This window comes from Oryx dammah, unplaced genomic scaffold, assembly GCF_014754425.2.
Source record: "Oryx dammah isolate SB20612 unplaced genomic scaffold, SCBI_Odam_1.1 HiC_scaffold_19, whole genome shotgun sequence".
Classification (NCBI taxonomy): Eukaryota; Metazoa; Chordata; class Mammalia; order Artiodactyla; family Bovidae; genus Oryx; species Oryx dammah.
The window spans coordinates 77,652,285-77,672,657 of NW_024070203.1; the positions used below are offsets into that span (position 1 = coordinate 77,652,285).

Genomic DNA, 20,373 nt, shown 5'->3' on the forward strand with positions numbered 1-20,373 from the left:
CAATATACACCCTACTTAGTTAAGGTGTTGAAAGGACTGACGCTGAAGCTGAAGCTCCAATACTTTGGCCACCTGACATGAAGAGCTGACTCATTGGAAAAGACCGTGATGCTGAGAGAGATTGAAGGCAAAAGGAGAAGGGGATGACAGAGGATGAGATGGTTAGATAGCATCACTGACTCAATGGACATGAGTTTGAGCAAACTCCAAGAAATGGTGAAGGACAGGGAAGCCTGGCATGCTGCAGTCCACGGGGGTCACAGAGAGTCAGACATGACTGAGCGACTGAACAACAATACTTTTGAGACTTGCCAATCCAGGGCTTCTTCAGGACTTGGCTGACTTCAGCGTAAGGAATCTGGAGAGACTATACTGAGGAGAAGGCACTCTTTGGTGTGAAGGAATCCAGTTTATGCTGTGGTGTTCAGTGGTATACCACCACTGAAGCAATAGCTGGACCGCCATTGATCAGGCGGCATATTGCAAGCTCTAAGAAAACCAGACAGCAATGTAGGGTAAGGTCAGGTTAGCTGAATTTTTCAACTCTTGAGGCTATCAGAAGTCAGATCAAGCCAGGTTCCAGAAGCTAGCTAAATAGCAGTTAACACTAGCTGGCATTGAGCTGGAGAGTGGGGACAAAATTAAAAGTGATTTCAGGTTTTACTTAAGGAGGAGGGTGGGCTGGGAAACTGGATGTCTTTTGAGGAAGAACTGTGCAAATGGATTCTAGAAGCCAAGGCTTGCACAGGTGAGGAACTCAGCAGGCTGTAGATGCTGGTGAACAGATGCATCAGAAGGAGCTTGACTATAGGCTGTTTTCCCTTCCTCCATCTTTATATGTCAGCCTCCATCCACAAGCATCTATAGGAGACTTTTGCAACAGAGCTTCAGTAGCCTTTTGAAACAGAGGCTGTATTCTCACAGCTGGATCCAGTTAAATGTCAGGCATTTCTCAGAGTATAAAATATTCCTCCAAACACTACTTCAGGATGATATAAATGGTCAAATATGTTTAGAAAATATTACAACCATATCCTCCCCAAGGAGATTCACAATGAACACTAACACGTTCAGGCTCTAGGGGTCTTCCAGTAAAATAGCGATTTAAATTTGTTTAACTCACCTCTTTCCAAATAGATTTGAGTCGAAACTCTTTTTGGTGGTGTGTCCCTCTGATGAAACTGGGTTCTAGGAAACACCAGTTTGGAGATGCTCTTCTCAAGAAACTTCAGGGCCAGTCGGGGCCTTCAGGAACCACTGCCAGAAGGAGTCCATTCCTTCTGTCCCCTGTGGAGACGCTTCATCCAGCCTCACGTTGTGTTCAGTACAATTCCTGGGGTGCCACTCACTGAGACTACAAGGTGAATGACAGACTTGTGTAGTCCGTTTATCAGCCCTGGTCCATTATGCATACAAGAGGCAGAAGAGTGTAATCATTAAGAACAGCTTACCTAGGGACTCCCTGGTGGTCCAGTGGTTAAGACTCCACGCTCCCAAGGCAGGGGGCCCGGGTTTGATCCCTGGTCAGGGAACTAGATCCCACATGCCACAATTAAGACCCAGCACAGCCAAGTAGATAAATAAATATAGATATATAAAGAGTAGGTTACCTAAGTTCCAATTCAAGCTCTTCACTTAGCCCAGACAAGATAATTATTCCCTCTGTGACTCAATTTTCTCATATGTCAAATATGGCTAGTAATAGTTTAATAGTATCCAATGTTATATATTATACAATATACATATACTACATGTTAGTATAGTAACATGCAGTATAGTTTTGCAGGCTTTTTGTAAGAAATATTAGTTATGTTTGTATAAAGCACTTAGATTATGCTAAGTATTAGCTGTCACTATTATAGTTCTTATTATCATCACATTTCTGTGTGGTGGTGATCATAATGTGACTCTCACGTCAGCCACGATTGTCTGTGAAATCTGTAGCTTTGGGCACGCTGCTTAAAAAGAACGATTACTTCCCTTGGTATATGCCCTCCCAGTACGCCTAGCCCGTTTACTCCCAAGAGCAGGGATGAGCCTGTTTCCCTGGTTTGTACGTATGACAAGTTTATAGGAAGAGATTTTATTAATACTTGTATCAAGCTGAATCTGAAATGCCCACCAGATCATTGTAGATTTTTATGTAACTTCAGTTGTATTTGATGAGGAAATGTATTTGGTGCAGGTCTGGGCATAAGGGTGGCAGATGAGCCCACACCCCTATATCATGGATTGTATCCAGCGTCCCGTAGCTGACGACCACCTGCAGCTTACTCTCTGCTGTCTGACTGCTCCACCTTTGGACCCCATCAATAGTCAGCTCTCAGTGCTTTATGTACTGAACAGACGGTTAGGGCTTCCCTGGTGGCTCAGATGGTAAAGCGTCTGCCTGCAATGTGGGCGACCTGGGTTCAATCCCTGGGTTGGGAAGATCCCCTGGAGAAGGAAATGACAACCCACTCCAGTACTCTTGCCTGGAAAATCCCACGGATGGAGGAGCCTGGTAGGCTACAGTCCAAGGGGTCACAAAGAGTCGGACACAACTGAGCGACTTCACTCCCTGAGGTCAGCAGTGAGTAGCAAACAGTGCTGCTGGTGTTTCTTCCTCTCTGTGTCCTGTCAGTTACATCATTTCTTTTCTGCTCTGTTTTTTTAAGACTAGTGGAGAGAAGTCTTCACTAGATAATCAGAAAGTGCTGAGTCCTTCCTGCCCTTTCCTTTAATTTTCAAATTGAGTTGTTACCCCTGTACAGACAGCCCCAGGGATAGTCCCTAGTCATCTCTAGACCAATATTAGAGATACAAGTTTGGATTAATTTTGAAGTTTGACTCAGATGGCCTTTGACCCTTGGCAGTCAGCATCCTAAGTTGCATTTGTCCCAAGGCCCTTTGTCACAGGCCTCCAGATAAGCTTTCAAACATATTCTGCTCCCCAGGATGGCCTCTTGCAGAGCCAAATTCCTGGAGTCTAGCAAGTATGATAAGTTAATTTGTGCCTAGAAATGAGGAGACTGTGTCACAGAGGGATAAACAACTCACCTGGCCTGTGCAGCTAACAGTAGCAGTAAGATTTTAACTCTGGGGAGCCAGTCTCAGTTCAGATGAGACTTCCACTGTCCAAGTCTGGACTTGAAATTTAACCACGTCCCTAGGCCAAGGGCATGTGAAGTGCTGCTTTCCTTCTTCTAGTATCTTACACTTCCAGAGCACTCCTCTGGGCAAATGGGCCAACAGAAGGTAAACTAGCAAGTTTTCTAAGTCAGAAATTTGTACCTTTCCAAAGATTGGTGGCTTTACTGAAATAAAAATAGCAGGAACTGTGATGTTTCATATTAGCTTCCCAGGTGGCTCAGTGGTAAAGAATCTGCCTACCAAGCTGGAGATCCCTGGGTTCGATCAGGTTCGATCCCTGGGTTGGGAAGATCCCGTGGAGAAGGAAATGGCAACCCACTCCAGTATTCTTGCCTGGGAAATCCCATGGACAGAGGAGCCTAGTGGGCTACGGTCTATGGGGGTCACAAAGAGTTGGACACGATTTAGCGACCAAACAGCAACAACAATGTGATGTTTCATGCCACTTTTAGGAAAAGGTGGAATATAAAAATATTTTGCAGAAATTTATTGAAGCAACTGCTAGTGGCTGTCTGCAGCACTTTTAAACACTTATGAAAAATGTGCACGACTCATGGAGACAGTAAATCACATACAATGACACCAAAGAAACAAGCAAATAAGAGCAGTTATCCAGAACTGCCTTCATAAATGTAGGACGTTGCTGAAATTAAAATTATTAGCAAGAAAGAATGTGTGACCTCCTGAGCTGCCGTAGAGTTACTCACTAGACTTGCAGTCATGTGAGGTTCACGTGAGATAATACGTGTGAAAAATTAAAGGGTACTCGCAAAACCATCAGTCATTGTATTTGTTTTTAACAAGCTTTGGAAGGCAGTGAAGATCTGCACTGGTGGAAATGGGCACAGGCCGCACATGAGAGAGCAGAGGTGCAACAGGGAGGGGTGTGTCAGGATGTGAAACAGGGACCATGTTGGAAATAATGCCGCCTCCATAAATGGAACACTCTGCAGACTCTGAAAGAATGACGCTGCCCGACATATAACGTGAAACGTTTTCCAAGATGTTCTTGGAGTAGAAAAAGATGTTCTGTTAAGTAGGGAAAAAAGCAAGATACAGAAAAGTGTGTATAATATGCTAACATCAAAACGCATGCACTCTCACCCATGCCTGCCTAAAGCATCTCTGGAAAGAAAATCTCAAGCACCAGCAGCAGTCACTCACTTTGAGGAGGGGACCTCGTGGGCCACAAGGATGTGAGAAAGAGTTTCCTTTCACTGATCCCTCTTGTATGGCTTTTGAGTTTTTTACTGTATGCATGTGTTATCCATTCAAAACTAAATTTTCAAGGTTTTCCCTGCTGGCTCAGCAGTAAAGAATCTACCTGCCAATGCAGGAGACACGGGTTTTGATCCCTGATCTGGGAAGCTCGCACATGCCGTGCCACAACTATTGAGCCCGAGCCCTAGAGCCTGGGAGCCACAGCTACTGAGCCACTGGATACAACTATTGAAGCCCACGGGCCTAGGGCCCCTCCTCTTGCAGCAAGAGAAGTCACCGCGACGAGAAACCCATGCACTGCCGCCAAAGAGTAGCCCTCGCTTGCCTCGACTGAAGAAAAGCTCACGCAGCTATGAAGACCCAGCGCAGCCAAAGACAGATAAATAAAAACCAAATTCCTGAAAAATGAAGTTTGACACTAGATACAGTTAGATGAGATAAATAACTGGCAGAGGAACACAATATAAATAAGAAATTTAGATTTCACAAGAATAGGTTGGAAGACTCTGAGATTGTGAAATTGTATTCAATGCATTTATTTTGCTTTACTAAGTTTAGAAAGCTGGGTTTTTAAAATATTGCTTCTTCCGAGGAATGTAATATTGAACAATTATCTTATAAGATCTTTGGTTTCTTTTTTTTATTATTATTATTTTGGTCAAAGAAAGGACAGACCTGACCAATAATTTTGCCCAAGTTCTTATATATGGTTTTTATTGTTTCCTTTTATTACAATGCTTAATAATGTATATTGTTTTCTTTTAAAAATTCTCATTAGAAAATAGCTTTTAAAATTGTGTGTATAATTTCTGTCTTCACAAAGTAGTACTGAATAAATTGTTACGTTAGAGTAAGCTTATTTTATAGCTTGTACTATACCATGAATAGCTATTGTCTAGCTTATATAAAAAATCAAATGGATTCTCAGAAACTAGAGTTCAAAACTCTAAATCATTATGTTGAGAACAATAGGAAATTGATGTCTTCAAATTATGAGGTTGTATAGACAAACCAAATTGTTTCAGGTTGGAGTGTATGCTGGTTGTAAATTATATACACAACAATGCTGGCCTCAGTGGTGAAACAGGTTGAATTTTGTTTTCAAGTTGTGCTGCCCAAAAAATGCTACATAAATCAGTTTTTCTCAGGCTGCTAATTATTAATAAATAAGCAGTTTCCAGTGTTATTTGGAAAGCCAAATCCGCTTCTCTGTGGCCACTTCTCCCGCACATTTTCCGTTCCTCCATTATTATAAGTAATGTTAAAGTGATGACAGTAACACATTCTTACATAGGTTTATAATGTGATATTTTACCAAGCTATCCCTGGAATTCTAGATTTTAAATTAGATCAAGTCAATATGACTCAGAGTCAGCATTCACTTTGTTATTTCTCCTAAAAGGACTCCAAAAAATGACAATGATTATGGTATTCATTTATAAGAGTTTCAAAGTGTAAAATAGCCAAGTATGTGTGTGTAAAGGATCCAAGGTGAGTAAGTGCAGAGTGGGCCATCAGGTGATGGATTTCCCCACTCTGTGGGCCCTGCCATCTAGATCTAGGTGGATCTAGAGTCACCATGCACTTCCTGGTCTACATGGAAACAAGCAGCCAGGTTGGATGTGTTTCCATGTCTCCATATGCACGTGTTCTGATCGTCCCCATCTCTGAGGAAAGCTTCTCTGTAGAGGTCAGGATTCATCCTGAATGACAGAGAAAAATCAGAAGTTATGTGCTACCCCATCCATCCCGTGGCCCTTATCTTATCCCCTTCTAAAGGTAATGTTGTCGGGTAAACGCGTGATGTTCTTGGGATGGTTTGATAGATTGTATTTTCATAGGCAACCCGTGGAGAAGGGAAAGGCTACTCCAGTACTCTGGCCTGGAGAATTCCATGGACTATAGCCCATGGGGTCGCAAAGAGTCGGACATGACTGAGCGACTTTCACTTTCATGACTTTTACAAGTAATGCTCAGTGTATAGGAAGTGTTTACGTAAACAACAAGGCTTGAATGGCCCTTTTCAACATGGTTTGTCTTTTCCATTTAAAAGGTATGACGTTGGCATTGGCAGGAACTTATCTATTGGTGAACTTTGCTCCAAATACAACTCAGGCTATCTCCGCAAGAACAGTACAGTATTACTTTGTTGGCTGGCAGTTCATGATCTACATGGTAAGAATTCTAAAAATTTTACTATCCCAGAAACGATATTGTCTAGACCACTGGTACATGGAGATGTTGGAGAGCTAGTATAATCTTTTCTTCTCAGTGTTAATAATTCATTGAAATGTAAATATATTTGACCAATATTTGAAACACTAAATCAACAATAGAAGTATCCCTGTTCCCTGGGTATTCTGTCCTTGGGGATGACTTATCACTGGAACAGTTTCCACAATTTAATGGAATTTAATCCAGCAAAGTCCAGAGTCACGTATTTTAGGACAACTCAAAAAAAAAAAAAAAAAAAACAAAAAAAAAACCCTCTCTTCCCAAGTCAAAGGAAAGTACCTGAAGACATATTTTACTTCACTGAATTTTATTTAAGGTAGGTATTCTCCTCAAAAAAGTACTTATAGAGACCCATGCAATAGCCTGTCTGAAGAGAAATAGGAAATACTGAGAGATGGGGAAAAGAAAAAACAGAATGACCTGATGTAGAAATTGGAAGCCACTAATTGTGATTTTCTTTTTTAATTTGATGCAATGACTATGTCTGGTGGGTATTAAGAGAGAATGTGATTGAAATAGTTGGCATATAACTTGTTATGGAAGTCAGTTTAGATTGGAAAATAAGCATATTCTAGGAAAGGCAGGCAGGATGAAGAAAAATGGGGTTGTCTAGATCAGCAATTAACCAAGAACTGAATTGGTAACATAGTTGTGAATTCAATAAAAAGAATCAAGGCACACAGTCATACATTTTTAGGGTTAAAAGTGACCTCAAAAAGCTATCAGGCCCAGTGCTCTGCCTTTAAAACAGGTTCAGTTCAGTTCAGTTCAGTTCAGTTCAGTCGCTCAGTCGTGTCTGACTCTGCAACCCCATGGACTGCAGCACGCCAGGCCTCCCTGTCCATCATCAACTACCAGATGATGACTTTACTCAAACTCATGTACACTGAGTCGGTGATGCCATCCAACCATCTCATCCTCTGTCATCTGCTTCCCCTCCTGCCTTCAATCTTTCCCAGAATCAGGATCTTTTCAAATGAGTCAGCACTTCACATCAGGTGGCAAAAAAGTATTGAAGTTTCAGCTTCAGCATTAGTCCTTCTGATGAACACTCAGGGCTGATCTCCTTTAGGATGGCCTGGTTGGATCTCCTTGCAGTCCAAGGGACTCTCAAGAGCCTTCTCCAACACCACTGTTCAAAAGCATCAATTCTTTGGTGCTCAGCTTTCTTTATAGGCCAACTCTCACATCCATACATGACTATTGAAAAAACTATACCCTTGACTAAATGGACCTTTGTTGACAAAGTAATATCTCTGCTTTTTAGTATGCTGTCTAGGTTGGTCATAACTTTCCTTCCAAGGAGTAAGTGTCTTTTAATTTCATGGCTGCAATCACCATCTGCAGTGATTTTGGAGCCCCCAAAAATAAAGTCAGCCACTGTTTCCAGTCTCCCCATCTATTTCCATGAGGTGATGGGACCAGATGCCATGATCTTAGTTTCTGAATGTTGAGCTTTAAGCTAACTTTTTCACTCTCCTCTTTCACTTTCATCAAGAGGCTTTTTAGTTCCTCTTCACTTTCTGCCATAAGGGTGGTATCATCTGCATATCTGAGGTTATTGATATTTCTCCCGGCAATCTTGATGCCACCTTGTGCTTCTTCCAGTCCAGTGTTTCTCATGATGTACTCTGCATATAAGTTAAATAAGCAGGGTGACAATATACAGCCTTGATGTACTCCTTTTCCTATTTGGAACCAGTCTGTTGTTCCATGTCCAGTTCTAACTGTTGCTTCCTGACCTGCATATAGGTTTCTCAAGAGGCAAGTCAGATGGTCTGGTATTCCCTTCTCTGGAAGAATTTTTCACAGTTTATTGTGATCCACACAGTGAAAGGCTTTGGCATAGTCAATAAAGCAGAGGTAGATGTTTTTCTGGAACTCTCTTGCTTTTTCCATGATCCAGTGGATGTTGGCAATTTGATCTCTGGTTCCTCTGCCTTTTCTAAAACCAGCTTGAACATCTGGAAGTTCATGGTTCACGTATTGCTGCAGCCTGGCTTGGAGAATTTTGAGCATTACTTTACTAGCATGTGAGATGGGTGCAATTGTGCGGTAGTTTGAGCATTCTTTGGCATTGCCTTTGTAAAATAGTTTGGTCCTGCTTTATACCTGTTATTTATACCTGGCGTTTGCAGAGACATGGCAAACTCTGCTCTCAGTGTGATGTGACTCAGGATGTTACAGCAGGGACCATACAGTATTACGCTATTGTGTGGCCATCCCTAGCCAGGTGACCAGAAGCCTGTATATCTTACCATCTCTGATACATAGTTCTGACCACTGGGACACAAGTGTTTACAGGGCTTTTCTGTTTACATCTCCCACTCCTAAGATTCCTCATACACTACACACCCTTTAATAAACTCACCGATTTCCCCTCTAAACACCACCGAAAGTGTATTCCCCTCCCCTCCCTCAGCTCCCCGTCTCTCCTCGCTCATCACACTTTAGTAGACCCTCCCCAAGAATTGCCGGATGGAGGTGCTCTGCTGGTCCTGATCCTCCTCGCCTCTTGTGTGGTGTTTTCTGACAATCTTGGCAGCGCTCTCGTCCCAGCTTCTTCAGTTTGTTTTCCCTGTTTCTCTTCTTGCTGTCTGATCAATCCATTCCAGGCTCTTGGTGGGCACCTCCTCCCCCTCTGCATCCACTCTTATCTTTCCATGCTGCACAACTCTTCCAGGGTTTTCTGGAGTGATCTGATTGCCTACTCCACCACCATCATTCTTTAGAAAGACTTTCAAATCCAGACTTGCATCTCCTTCCCAGATCTCTCCTGACCCCAAACCTGTGTTTTCATCTGTCCGCTTATTCCCACCAACTCAATGAGTTTGAGCAAACTCCAGGAGAAAGTGAAGGACAGGGAAGCCTGGATGCTATACTCCAAGGGGTCTCAAAGAGTCAGACACGACTGAGGGGCTGAACAACAACAGCAACTTATTCCTTATTCCTGCTTGGATATCCCATAGAGTCTGCAGGACTAACATCTCAAACTGAACTCAATATCTTCTCCCCTAAACTCCCTCCTCTCTTAATTTGGAAGGTTCCCCTTACCGTCATCCTCCAACAGAGTTTAGGAGTGGGCTTTCCAATTCAGAGTAGGCTTCCTCAGGTCTGTCGTACTTTGTTCCCCCCTTCCCTCTTTTATCTTCCTACTTGTCCACTGTATCCAGTCCTTTAACTCTTAAAGCTTTCATCAATCAAATCTAAGCACTAGAAGGACTCTTTGAGCATTTCGTGATAGTCTAGACTTGAAGTCCTACCAACACATTATTATTCTTTGCCTACAGGCAAAACGAATTCTTCATCCGGTAAGAAAAGGGTCACAGAGTCTGTAACCAGATAATTAAAAGCCTGCACTGAATCCTTTGGAGATTAAAGATGCATCAAGACTTATTTCCTGGAATAAACAGCATTGTTTGATGATGATGTATTTTATATTGTTTTAATACCAGAGAAAACATTTTAAAAGAACAAAACTACTTTTTAAGCCTTATAATCTCACAAAAATGTACACTGAAGTAATTGCATTTTTCTATTTTCCAAAGGTAAATCTTAAATTAATTCATTCACAAGTTCATCCGACTAATTTAGTCACCTAGAATATAGAGGAGAATTCCTGAAGTGGGAATTTTATAGTCCTGGGGAGACTCATATTCCTGTAAAACAGTGAAAGTATATTTGAAAATAAGTGTCACCAAAAATGCAAATAATTCCAGATATTTATATGACAGCATAAAATGAGTCTTTAATAGAGTCGCATTTGAATAACACTATTGGCATTAGACTCTTAGGAGAACAGATCTATATTATCTTAGTTTATCTCAGTTTGGAATTTAATCCATTATATGTTACATCTCTAAAGACTCAGAAGTTATCAATTATATACTAAGATCTTGACTTGAAGTTTGGTTTTAAGTCTGTTAACATGTACATAATTAATATTTAATCCTTCATCATGCCAGGTTCTGTACTTTTTCTGGGAACCGTGATTGCAGAGATCACAATTATAGTAATTAAGGCAATTCTTTGAAGACTCGTTCATCTAACTGTTTTTATATTACATATGATTTATACAGTATTTGTATTATATCTTGTATTTGTATATTACACCAAGTATAAACATAACACCTGAACTGCCTTTGGAAACTGATCAAATAAACAGTAAAATGAATAAAAATATTTTAAAATCTAAATAAATTTTACATATCTCAAAAGGGGATTGTAAAGTCATATTATAGACTAGCTAAGAGCATCTCCTTTTATTATGTGTTTAGCTGTCTCAGCTGTCTCAGGTCAATATCCATCTTCCCTTTAAGGATTACGTGAAGTAGAAGCCTCAGAAACAAGGCCCAAGCTCTGAGCTGGGACTCTTTGGGGAAAGAAGAGGATTTAAGAAGCCTGGTGTCTACTAGTCAGAGAGGAATGAAGTGTCCTGTGCTCATCCACTAAAACATATTTTCCCACCTGGTGCTTACCAAAAAGCAAAACACAATCAGGTTTTCAAGGTCAAACTAGCTTGGAGAGATGCTGTGAAACATACATGGCCCCCTGAGAAATTCGTCATTTCCGTTAGCATGTTAAAAACTAGAAGTCCTTTAGGGAAGAGTTAGGCTTAACCTTGTTAATCCTGCCCTGCCCAGGCTTATGTGACCACGAGGCCCTTTTCTCGAAGGGCCTTTTGTTGAATAGCAGCTATGAATACCTCGGCAGAACCCGCATGAGGGGCTGTGGCTCTGGGTCTCAGTTACTCTGTGTTCTTTGGCAGGCTTGATTGTGGCTGCTTTTGTTTTTTTTTTTTTTTTTTTTTTGCATACCCAGATTTCCCCACAGACTATTCTCCTTCACAAAATAATCCGCATGGTGCTCATTTTCTCTCCACCAGAAAAAAAATTAAATAAGCAGAAGCAGGGGCCTAGCCTGTCGTTTGGTGTGATTTTCTACCCCAAAGCCCATTATTAAGTCAGCCTTTCTGGCAAAAGCTGCTTCAACACCCACCAGCAGGTGTTAAAACCTGAAAGGCGAAAATTCTGTTTGTGTAAGCCCTCTGTGTCTGGTGCGTGAGGTTCATCTGCTTGATTGTCTGAATGTAAGTAGCACTCACAGGTCTGCACTGGACCCACTTCTGCAGCCGAGGTCACCAACCTCACTGAGCAGGTTGAGCCCTGTGCCCGCTCCGACCACGTTGCGTCCTTCACCTGGGCAGCAAGCAGTCCTAGACACTGGCAGATGGGGAAGCCCAAGTAGCGAGGTTCAGTAACTTACCTGAGGTCATATAGAAACTAAGTGAAAGAGCCAGAATTCAAAACCAAGTGGACCACTTCTGGGGTACATGCTCCAATTCATTTCCCCACCCACCTCTCCATGCAGAATCGATACAGGCTGACCTCCAAGCATCAGATCTTTGTCCAGACTTGGCTTTAGAGAGAATCTTTGCAGAGCCCATTTCTTTTGAACAAGGACACAATATCAAAAGCTACACTTTCAGAGAGAACTTGAGAAGATGAGATGACTGCAGGCTCGGAATTTGGTACTGGGAGTGGGGTTTCCAGTGGTGAAATTTTGTGTATCTCTCTTGTCACATCATCCCATGGACTGCCAGTGCTCTTTTTGCCACTGAAAACAAAGTGATTATTATTGTTGTTGTTGAGTCGTTAAGTTGTGTCTGACTCTCTGTGACCCCATGGATTGCAGCACACCGGACTCCTCTGTCCTTCACTATCCTCCCAGAGTTTGCTCAAATTCATGTCCATTGAGTTGGCGATGTTAGCTAACCACCTCATCCTCTGCCGAAAACAGGGTGAGGAGTGCCTTTAAATTCAATTAGAGAATGAATCCAGAAAACCCAGAATCAATTCAGAAAATTCATCCTGAAGATTTTGTTCCTCTGGAAAGACTTCAAGTACCCAAACCTGAATTCGTTTCCTGTTTTTCCTATAACCAACTGTCACACACTTAGTGGCTTAAAACAACACGATTTTATTTTCTTAACAGTTTTGAAAGTCAGAGATTCAACATGGGTCTCATGGACTAAAATCAAGATATTGGCAGAGCTGTATTCCTTGCTAGTGCCCCTGGGGAAGAATCTGTTTCCTTGCCTTTTCCAACTTCTAGAGGCAGCCAGCATTCCTTGACTTGGGTCTTTCTCATGTTACATCTCTCTCTGACCACAGCTGGGAAGGTTCTCTGCTTTTAAGGACCCTTGTGACTACACTGGGCCTACTTGGACAATCCAGGATAATCTCTCCATCTCAAGATCCATAGCCTTAATCATGTCTGGGAAGCCCCTTTGCTGTGTAACGTAACATGCACACGAGTTCCAGAGACTAGAGCATGGACATCTTGAGGTGGGGTGGGGCATTATCCTGCCTACCAGCGGAAACCCCTCTGAGCCTTGGTTTCCTTATCTGTAAAATGAGGATAATAATAGCACCCACCTCCTGAGATGGTTGTGAGAATTAAATGAATTAGTACAAGTAAAGCATGTGGAGAGCGTGCACCCTGTGCTGTTATTACTTCTGGCCTCTGAGATAGCAGTGAGCAAAGCTGCTTCTTCTGGGTTGCAGCAACCTGCAGAAGTCACAGCTTCTTTAATACTGAATTTTTGTTCAGAGAGGTGGGAAAATGTTACTAGGAAAAAAATTAACATTAACTCATGCGGCTTGGATATCTTACTCCTGGGAGCTCTGTGATCTCTTGCCACAGGACAGAACCAAGGGCAAATAACAGTCATTCTGTGAATAACAGAAACTCATATTTTATTGATCTGAAATCATAGAGATGAGTTTGCAAAAAAAGTCACATATGATTTTTTAAACTGATAGCTACCACCATCCCCCCCCCAAAAAAATAATCAGCATGCTAACAGGTTAAGCTAACATGCTCTATGCCTTGATGCAGGAATGGCTTCCTTCCCTCCAGCCACAAATACCATGATCCCAAAGGCTGCTGGGAGCTGTCTGTAACTGAGTCACGTGAGAAATGGACTCCTCTGGTTGAGGGGAGACCAAGCTGAGAGGGATGCTTTGGTTTTGATGGCAGCTCTCGGAAAGGTGAAAAGATAGGAGTTGAAAAGATTTTGTAGCACAACCTGATTAAATTAAAGGTCTGGCAAATAAGTCCTATAAGAAAAGGTTAAAATAATTGGTTTCATTTGCCAGGAAAAGACAAGACTAAGGGATGAGTTAATCTTCCATATTAGATGAAAAGGTTTTAAGTGAGAAAGATATGGTCCTGCTGCTTTCCGTACCCACAGAGGATTAAAGGGAGAAACAAAGCAATGGGTGAAACCTTGAGTTGGAACAGGAGACATTTGTGTTTATTTAGAAAAGGCTCCATGAGTAAAGTGCAATCCTGAAAGTAGTGAAGTCCCCAACTCTCGTCATTTTTAAGAAAAAAAACTAGTGCCAATATTTTTACGTGTCCAATGTAAACATTCATATTTATAATTTCAGTCCAGAGATACTGTCTCTTTGGGGGGAAGAAAAGAACTTTGCTTCAGGTATCTTGTTGTGGTTGATCAGTCGCTAAGTCATATCTGACTCTTTGTGACCTCATAGACTGCAGCACTCCAGGTTTCCCTGTCCTTCACTATCTCCCTGAGTTTACTCAAATTGTGTCAATGATGCCATCCAACCATCTCATTCTCTGTCACCCCCTTCTCCTCCTGCTCTCAATCTTTCCCAGCCTCACGGTCTTTTCAATGAGCCAGCTCTTCGCATCAGGTAGCCAACTATTGGAGCTTCAACATCAGTCCTTCCAATGAATATTCAGGATTTATTTCCTTTAGGATTGACTGGTTTGATCTCCTTGTTTTCCAAGGGACTCCCAAGAGTCTTCTCCAACACCACAGTTCAAAATCATCAATTCTTCAATACTCAGCCACCTTTATGATCCGACTCTCATACTTGTACATGACTACTGGAAAAACCATAGCTTTGACTGTAAGCACCTTTGTTGGCAAAGTGATGTCTCTGCTTTTTAATATGCTGTCTAATTTTGTCATAGCTTTCCTTCCAAGAAGCGGTCACCATTTGCAGTGATTTTGGAGCCAAAGAAGATAAAAGTCTGTCACTGTTTCTACTTTTTCCCCATCTATTTGCCATGAAGTGATGGGACAGGATGCCATGATCTTAGCTTTTTGAATGTTGAGTTTTAAGCCAGTTTTTTCACTCTCTTCTTTCAACCTCCTCAAGAGGCTATTTAGCTCCTCTTCAGTTTCTCCCATTAGAGTGGTATCATCTGCATATCTGAGGTTGTTGATATTTCTCCTGGCAGTCTTGATTCCAGCTTGTGCTTCACCCAGCCTGGCATTTCACATGATGTACTCTGCATATAAGTTAAATAAGCAGGATTACAGTATACAGCCTTGATGAACTTCTTTCCCAATTTTGAACCAGTCCATTGTTCCATGTCTGGTTCTGTTACTTCTTGATGTACATACAGGTCTCTAAGAAGACAGGTAAGGTGGTCTGGTAGTCCCATCTCTTTAAAAATTTTCCACAATTTGTTGTGATCCACACATAATCAGTGAAGGTAGATGTTTTTCTAGAATTCCCTTGCTTTCTTTATGACCCCATGGATGATGGCAATTTAATTTCTGGTTCCTCTGCCTTTTCTAAATCCAGCTTGTACATCTGGAAGTTCTTGATTCACTTATTGCTGAAACTTAGCTTGAAGGATTTTGACCATTGCCTTTCTAGCATGTGAAATGAGTGTAATTATACGGTAGTTTGAACGTTCTTTGGCAATGGCCTTCTTTGGGATTAGAATGAAAACTGACCTTTTCTAGTCCTGTGGCCACTGCTGAGTTTTCCAAATTTCCTGACATACTGAGTGGAGCACTTTAACAGCATCATCTTTAAGGAATAGTTCAGCTGGAATTCTATCACCTCCACAAGCTTTGTTCCTAGTAATGCTTCCTAAGGCCCGCTTGACTTCATGCTCCAGGATGCTCTAGGTGAGACCACACCAGCATGACTATCTGGTTCATTAAGATCTTTTTTGTATAGTTCTGTGTATTCTTGCCCCCTCTTAACCTCTTCTGCTTCTGTTAAGTCTTTACCATTTCTGTCTTTTATTGTGCCATCCATGCATTGTTCCCTTGGTATCTCTAATTTTCTTGAAGAGATTTCTAGTCCTTCCCATTCTGTTGTTTTCCTCTATTTCTTTGCATTGTTCACTTAAGAAGTCTTTCTTCTCTCTCCTTGCTACTCTCTGGAACTCTGCATTCAGTTGGGTATATCTTTCCATTTCTTCTTTGCCTTTCACTTCTCTTCTTTTCTCAGGTGTTTTTAAGGTCTTCTCAGACAACTTTTGGGTTATCTTAAGGACCTCAAAAAAGAAAAAAAAAACTAAAAAATAAAATTGAGGGTTCAAAATTACACTCGTTTTCTTAAAGGAAGGAAAATTTTAAACATCCAATCAATTAATACTTATTGAATACTCAGTTTATTAGACATTAAGTCTGCTTTTTGGCAAACCGTTGATAATAAATTTAATGTGTAATTGACTCATTAATTCTAAAAATAATGAGTGACCAACTGAGTGCCAGGCACTGGAGGCAGTAAAGGTTTCTGTTCTTACAGAGCTGATGGGCTGGAGGAGACAGACAAGAAACATAAACACGTGGACAGGTCATGGTTCAGACACTCTACAGTTGCCACCTGAAGTTGAGGTTGTGATAGGATGACTAGGTGACTCTGTTAGAACAGAGTGATCTAGGAAGACCTCTCCAAGAGTCTGAGTGACTAGGAGTCATTGTGCAAACAAAAGCTCAGGGAAAGCGCATTCCAGGCAGGGCAAACTGTCAGTGCAAAGGCCCAAAGGCAGGAGCAGCATGAGAACCCCAGAGAACCGAAGTGGGGCAGTGGGGAAGCCGTTGTAGCTACTGCAGGTGGACCATCCATGAGCTAGCCATGCACAATGATGAGGACCCAGGAGTCTCAAGCAAAGGAATGACTAGGTCTAATTTATATTTTTACTATATGTGTCATCCTGGATGAATCTTATAATACACAGTGAAAAAAAGCAAATGAGTGAAGGCAAGTATATGACTCCACTTGTATAAAGAACAAATGTGCAAAAATAAATGGTATCATTTGAGAATACATAGAAACGTAATTAAAGAAAATGAATGGTAAACACAAAATTCAATGTAGTGCTTACTGGGGAGGTCACAGAAGGGGAGAGCAACTGTGAAGGGAAGGCTTCACAGAGATTGATGGGTTCTAGTTCTCAGGTTGGGTAGAGGGCATAGTGGTACTTGTCATAGTACTGTAAATACCTAATATGTACATCAGACAAGTAATAAGTCTCTATGAATGAAATAGTTCATTATCCAAATTGCAGTTTTAAATGACTCCTCTTGTTGTTCAATGGCTGGATGATTAACAGACAGGAGTCAAGTCAAAGACAAAGTAGAAGCTGTTGCAATAGTCAAAAAGGGTGGGGGAGGGAGGGAAAGAGAGGACTTTTCAGCTTGTGCAACAGGGCACCTCCTAAGAGGGTGGAGGCTCAGGAGGAACAGGCAGAGAAGCTAGGCAATCATGAATTAAGTGTTGGCCAAACCAGTGAAGAAAATGTGTGTTGAGTCCTGGTTTCCATACTATCAGCTACCCCTTCGGCATAAGTAAAGTATTACAGATAGTGGTATATTATTTTTATAACAAGAGTCAAACTGTGTTTCCAGGGGCTTCCCTAGTGGTCCAGTGGCTGAGACTCTGCGCTTAGTGCAGGGGGCAGAGTTCAGTCCCTGGTCAGGGATCTAGACCCCACTTGCTGCAATGAAAGATCCAGCATGCTGCAACTAAGACCCCACACAGCCAAATAAATAAATTAAATATATTTTAAAAGAAAAAAAAAAAACTTGTTTCCAGAACCACACACACACACAAAATAGTCTTCTAAATGTTGTACCATTGATTCTTTATTTTTGTTATCACTGGAATAAGCCATAACAATTCAACCTTGTTGATGTGGAGGGAGAAAAAAGAGTTAAGTGTTGGGACTTCTCTGGCAGTCCAGTGGTTAAGACCACACTTCTACTGCACGGTATATGGGTTCCATCCCTGGTCAGGGAACTAAGATCCTACATGCCCCATGGTACAGCCCCTCCCCCTCAAAAAGAGTTAAGTGTTGCCCATATTCATATGATATAGCTGTTGAACATGCCCGTGGGAATGTCTGGTCGACACCTGGGTAAATGAGACTGGAGTTGCAGGGAGAACTAGAGATCTAGAGCTGGGCATCATTGCCCTGTAGGTGGTGGTAGAACTCTTGAGTCTGGATGGCTGAGGCTCCTTATGTTGTTCTCATATATTTAGAATTGTCCTTGGGAATTCTAGTCACCCTCAACCCTCATATGATACTCATCGCAAAATCAAAAAGTGTGGCATTATGAAGACTTTGTGTAAAATAATTTAAACTTTACTCTTCCTATTTCCCTTTCTAGATTTTAGAAATATTAGTTTTCTGCATTCTCCTGTATTTCCATAAAAGAAAAGGAATGAAACACATTGTGATTCTGCTAACCCTGGTGGCACTCCTAGGTAAGGATGTGTTTTATTTTCTAATTCTCTAATCTAGCCATGCTAAGTCATAAAGGAGTTTAAAGGAGAAATATTTGAGCATTCTGTTTTTTCTCATAGTTTCTACTTTTCAGTTCTGATCTATAGAAAGAAACTCTCAGTTACGCCAATTATACTTTGTATGTCCATTGCTACAATGGATATGTGTTTATTTTTTTAATATATTAAAGGAATTTTACTTCTTGATAATTCTCCCTGCTCTCTGACAATTTGAGGGGTTTTTTTGCAGTAAGTAATTAAAGAAACAACTGAATCAACCCAATTGAAACCTTTATATCAGAAATGAACTATCAAAGCCTATCCTGTTTACATTTTTAAAGAAAATTTTAAAACATGGCTAATATGAAACACAAATGTGAGCAGTATGATTTTCTCTTTTTGTTTTATTTATTTATTTTTGGCTGCATCACGTCTTAGTTGAGGCATGCGGGATTTTTCATTGTGGTATGCAGGCTCAGAACACATGGGTTGTCTAGCTGATGCCTGCAAGCTCAGCAGTTGAGGCACACGGGCTTAGCTGCCCCACGGTGTGTGGGATCTTATTCCCCAACCAGGGAATCAAACCCATGTTCCTTGCATCAGAAGGCAGATTCTTAACCACTGGACCACCGGGCAAGTCAGTGATTTTCTTAAATACAACATTTCTCTCACTCATTTACCTACTCATTCCCTTTTTTCCAGATATACCTTATAAGATTTGAAAACTGATGCCTACGTAAGCCCTCTCTATATTTTAAAACCTATTTTTCTTCCCCACTCCTCCGTCTCTCTCTGTCTCTCTGTCTCTCTGTCTCTGTCTCGTTCTTATATATATATATATATATATCAATACTAGGAAATCTCACTAATCATTTGGGAAATTCCCTTTTTAAAGATTTTATTTATAATCCTCCCTTGCCTCTTCTTTGCCAGTAAGATGACCCACCCATCCTGTGTTGTCTGCCGTGACTTTGAATTGGAAGATTGGCGTTTGTGGTAGTTACTTATAGAAACAAATTTACTCTAGAACACATTCAAGTATGCAGTTGATCAAAAGAACAGAAAAGAAACTTTGTTTTCTTCCAGATTACAGACAGGGAAAACAAAAGCAAACTGAGAAGATGTACATTACCCAGAAAATATTGAAAATAAAGGGAATTTTAAATTTTCTTGAAAAAAATGAAGTAACAGAATTAAGACCATACAAATCAGCTTTGATCATAAAGATAAATGGGCTAAGTTTACCAAGTGGAAAAGAAAGATTTCCAAATTGGACTTCAGAAAAATTCCCGTGTTGATTTTGAAAAAGATTCTAAAATTGGATTCAGCCTGTTTGCTCTGGTTCAGCTCCATAAGGATTATTGAAATAGCATCCTGATTGGCCCTTGCTGGTTGTAAATATTTTGACTTCATATGTAATTTCATCTAAAGCAAGGTAGCTCAGATTGGAAGTAAAAGAAAGCAGAAGGTTGTGAGATTACCATGTAAGTTAAAGTCAAGGCAGAAGCGCTAAGTGAAGTGGAGGATCCTGGAGGCACCCCCTCTTGGTGCAAGTGTACTCAGTTGCGTCTGGCTGTTTGCGACCCTGTGGACTGCAGCCCGCCAGGCTCCTCTGTCCATGGGATTCTCCAGGCAAGAACACTGGAGTAGGCTGCCATGTCCTCCTCATGGGGATCTTCCCGACCCAGGGATCAAATCCACGTCTCCTAAATTGCAGGAGGATTCTTAACCCTCTGAGGTGCCTGGGAAGCCCAATCAGGGTAGAACTGGAACTTAGAAGGGGAGGCCCTAGGGGACTGAGGCCTTCAGTAGACTGGGCAGCAGCTATTTCACAAAGTACATTAACAGAAATATAAGTAGAATATTGCTCTTAGCTCATGGAAATAAGTAGACAGAAAAATATGTAAAATTAGAAAAACTGAATGCTTAATTTTGATCTGGCAGTTCTGTTTTTGAACTCTAAATCCAGAAAGCAGAGAATACACCTTCTTTCAAGGGCCTGTGTAACATTTACAAAAGCTGATCTTATAATTGGCCACAGAGAAATTTTTGATAAATTCCACGAAGTTGAAATAGTACAGACCACATTTTCAGATCACAGTGAAAGAAAAGCCGAAAATAATAACAAAAATAGAAACCAGTAAAGCCATACCACCTGGGAATGTTAAACACTACACTTAAACTGCAGCTGGGCTGAAGCAGAAACCTCAATTTCATT

The 20,373-nt window shown here is 41.2% G+C and overlaps 1 protein-coding gene across 2 annotated transcripts in view; it reads left to right on the forward strand.

Annotated features, from left to right (window-relative positions):
- Nucleotides 1-20,373, forward strand: part of NIPAL2 (NIPA like domain containing 2) — an 85,554-nt gene that overhangs the window by 44,730 nt on the left and 20,451 nt on the right. For both annotated transcript variants that reach the window (XM_040261004.1, XM_040261005.1), the window contains exons 5-6: nt 6,407-6,528; nt 18,041-18,137. In XM_040261004.1, the coding sequence (XP_040116938.1) occupies nt 6,407-6,528; nt 18,041-18,137 (219 nt within the window). The remainder of the gene's footprint in view (nt 1-6,406; nt 6,529-18,040; nt 18,138-20,373) is intronic.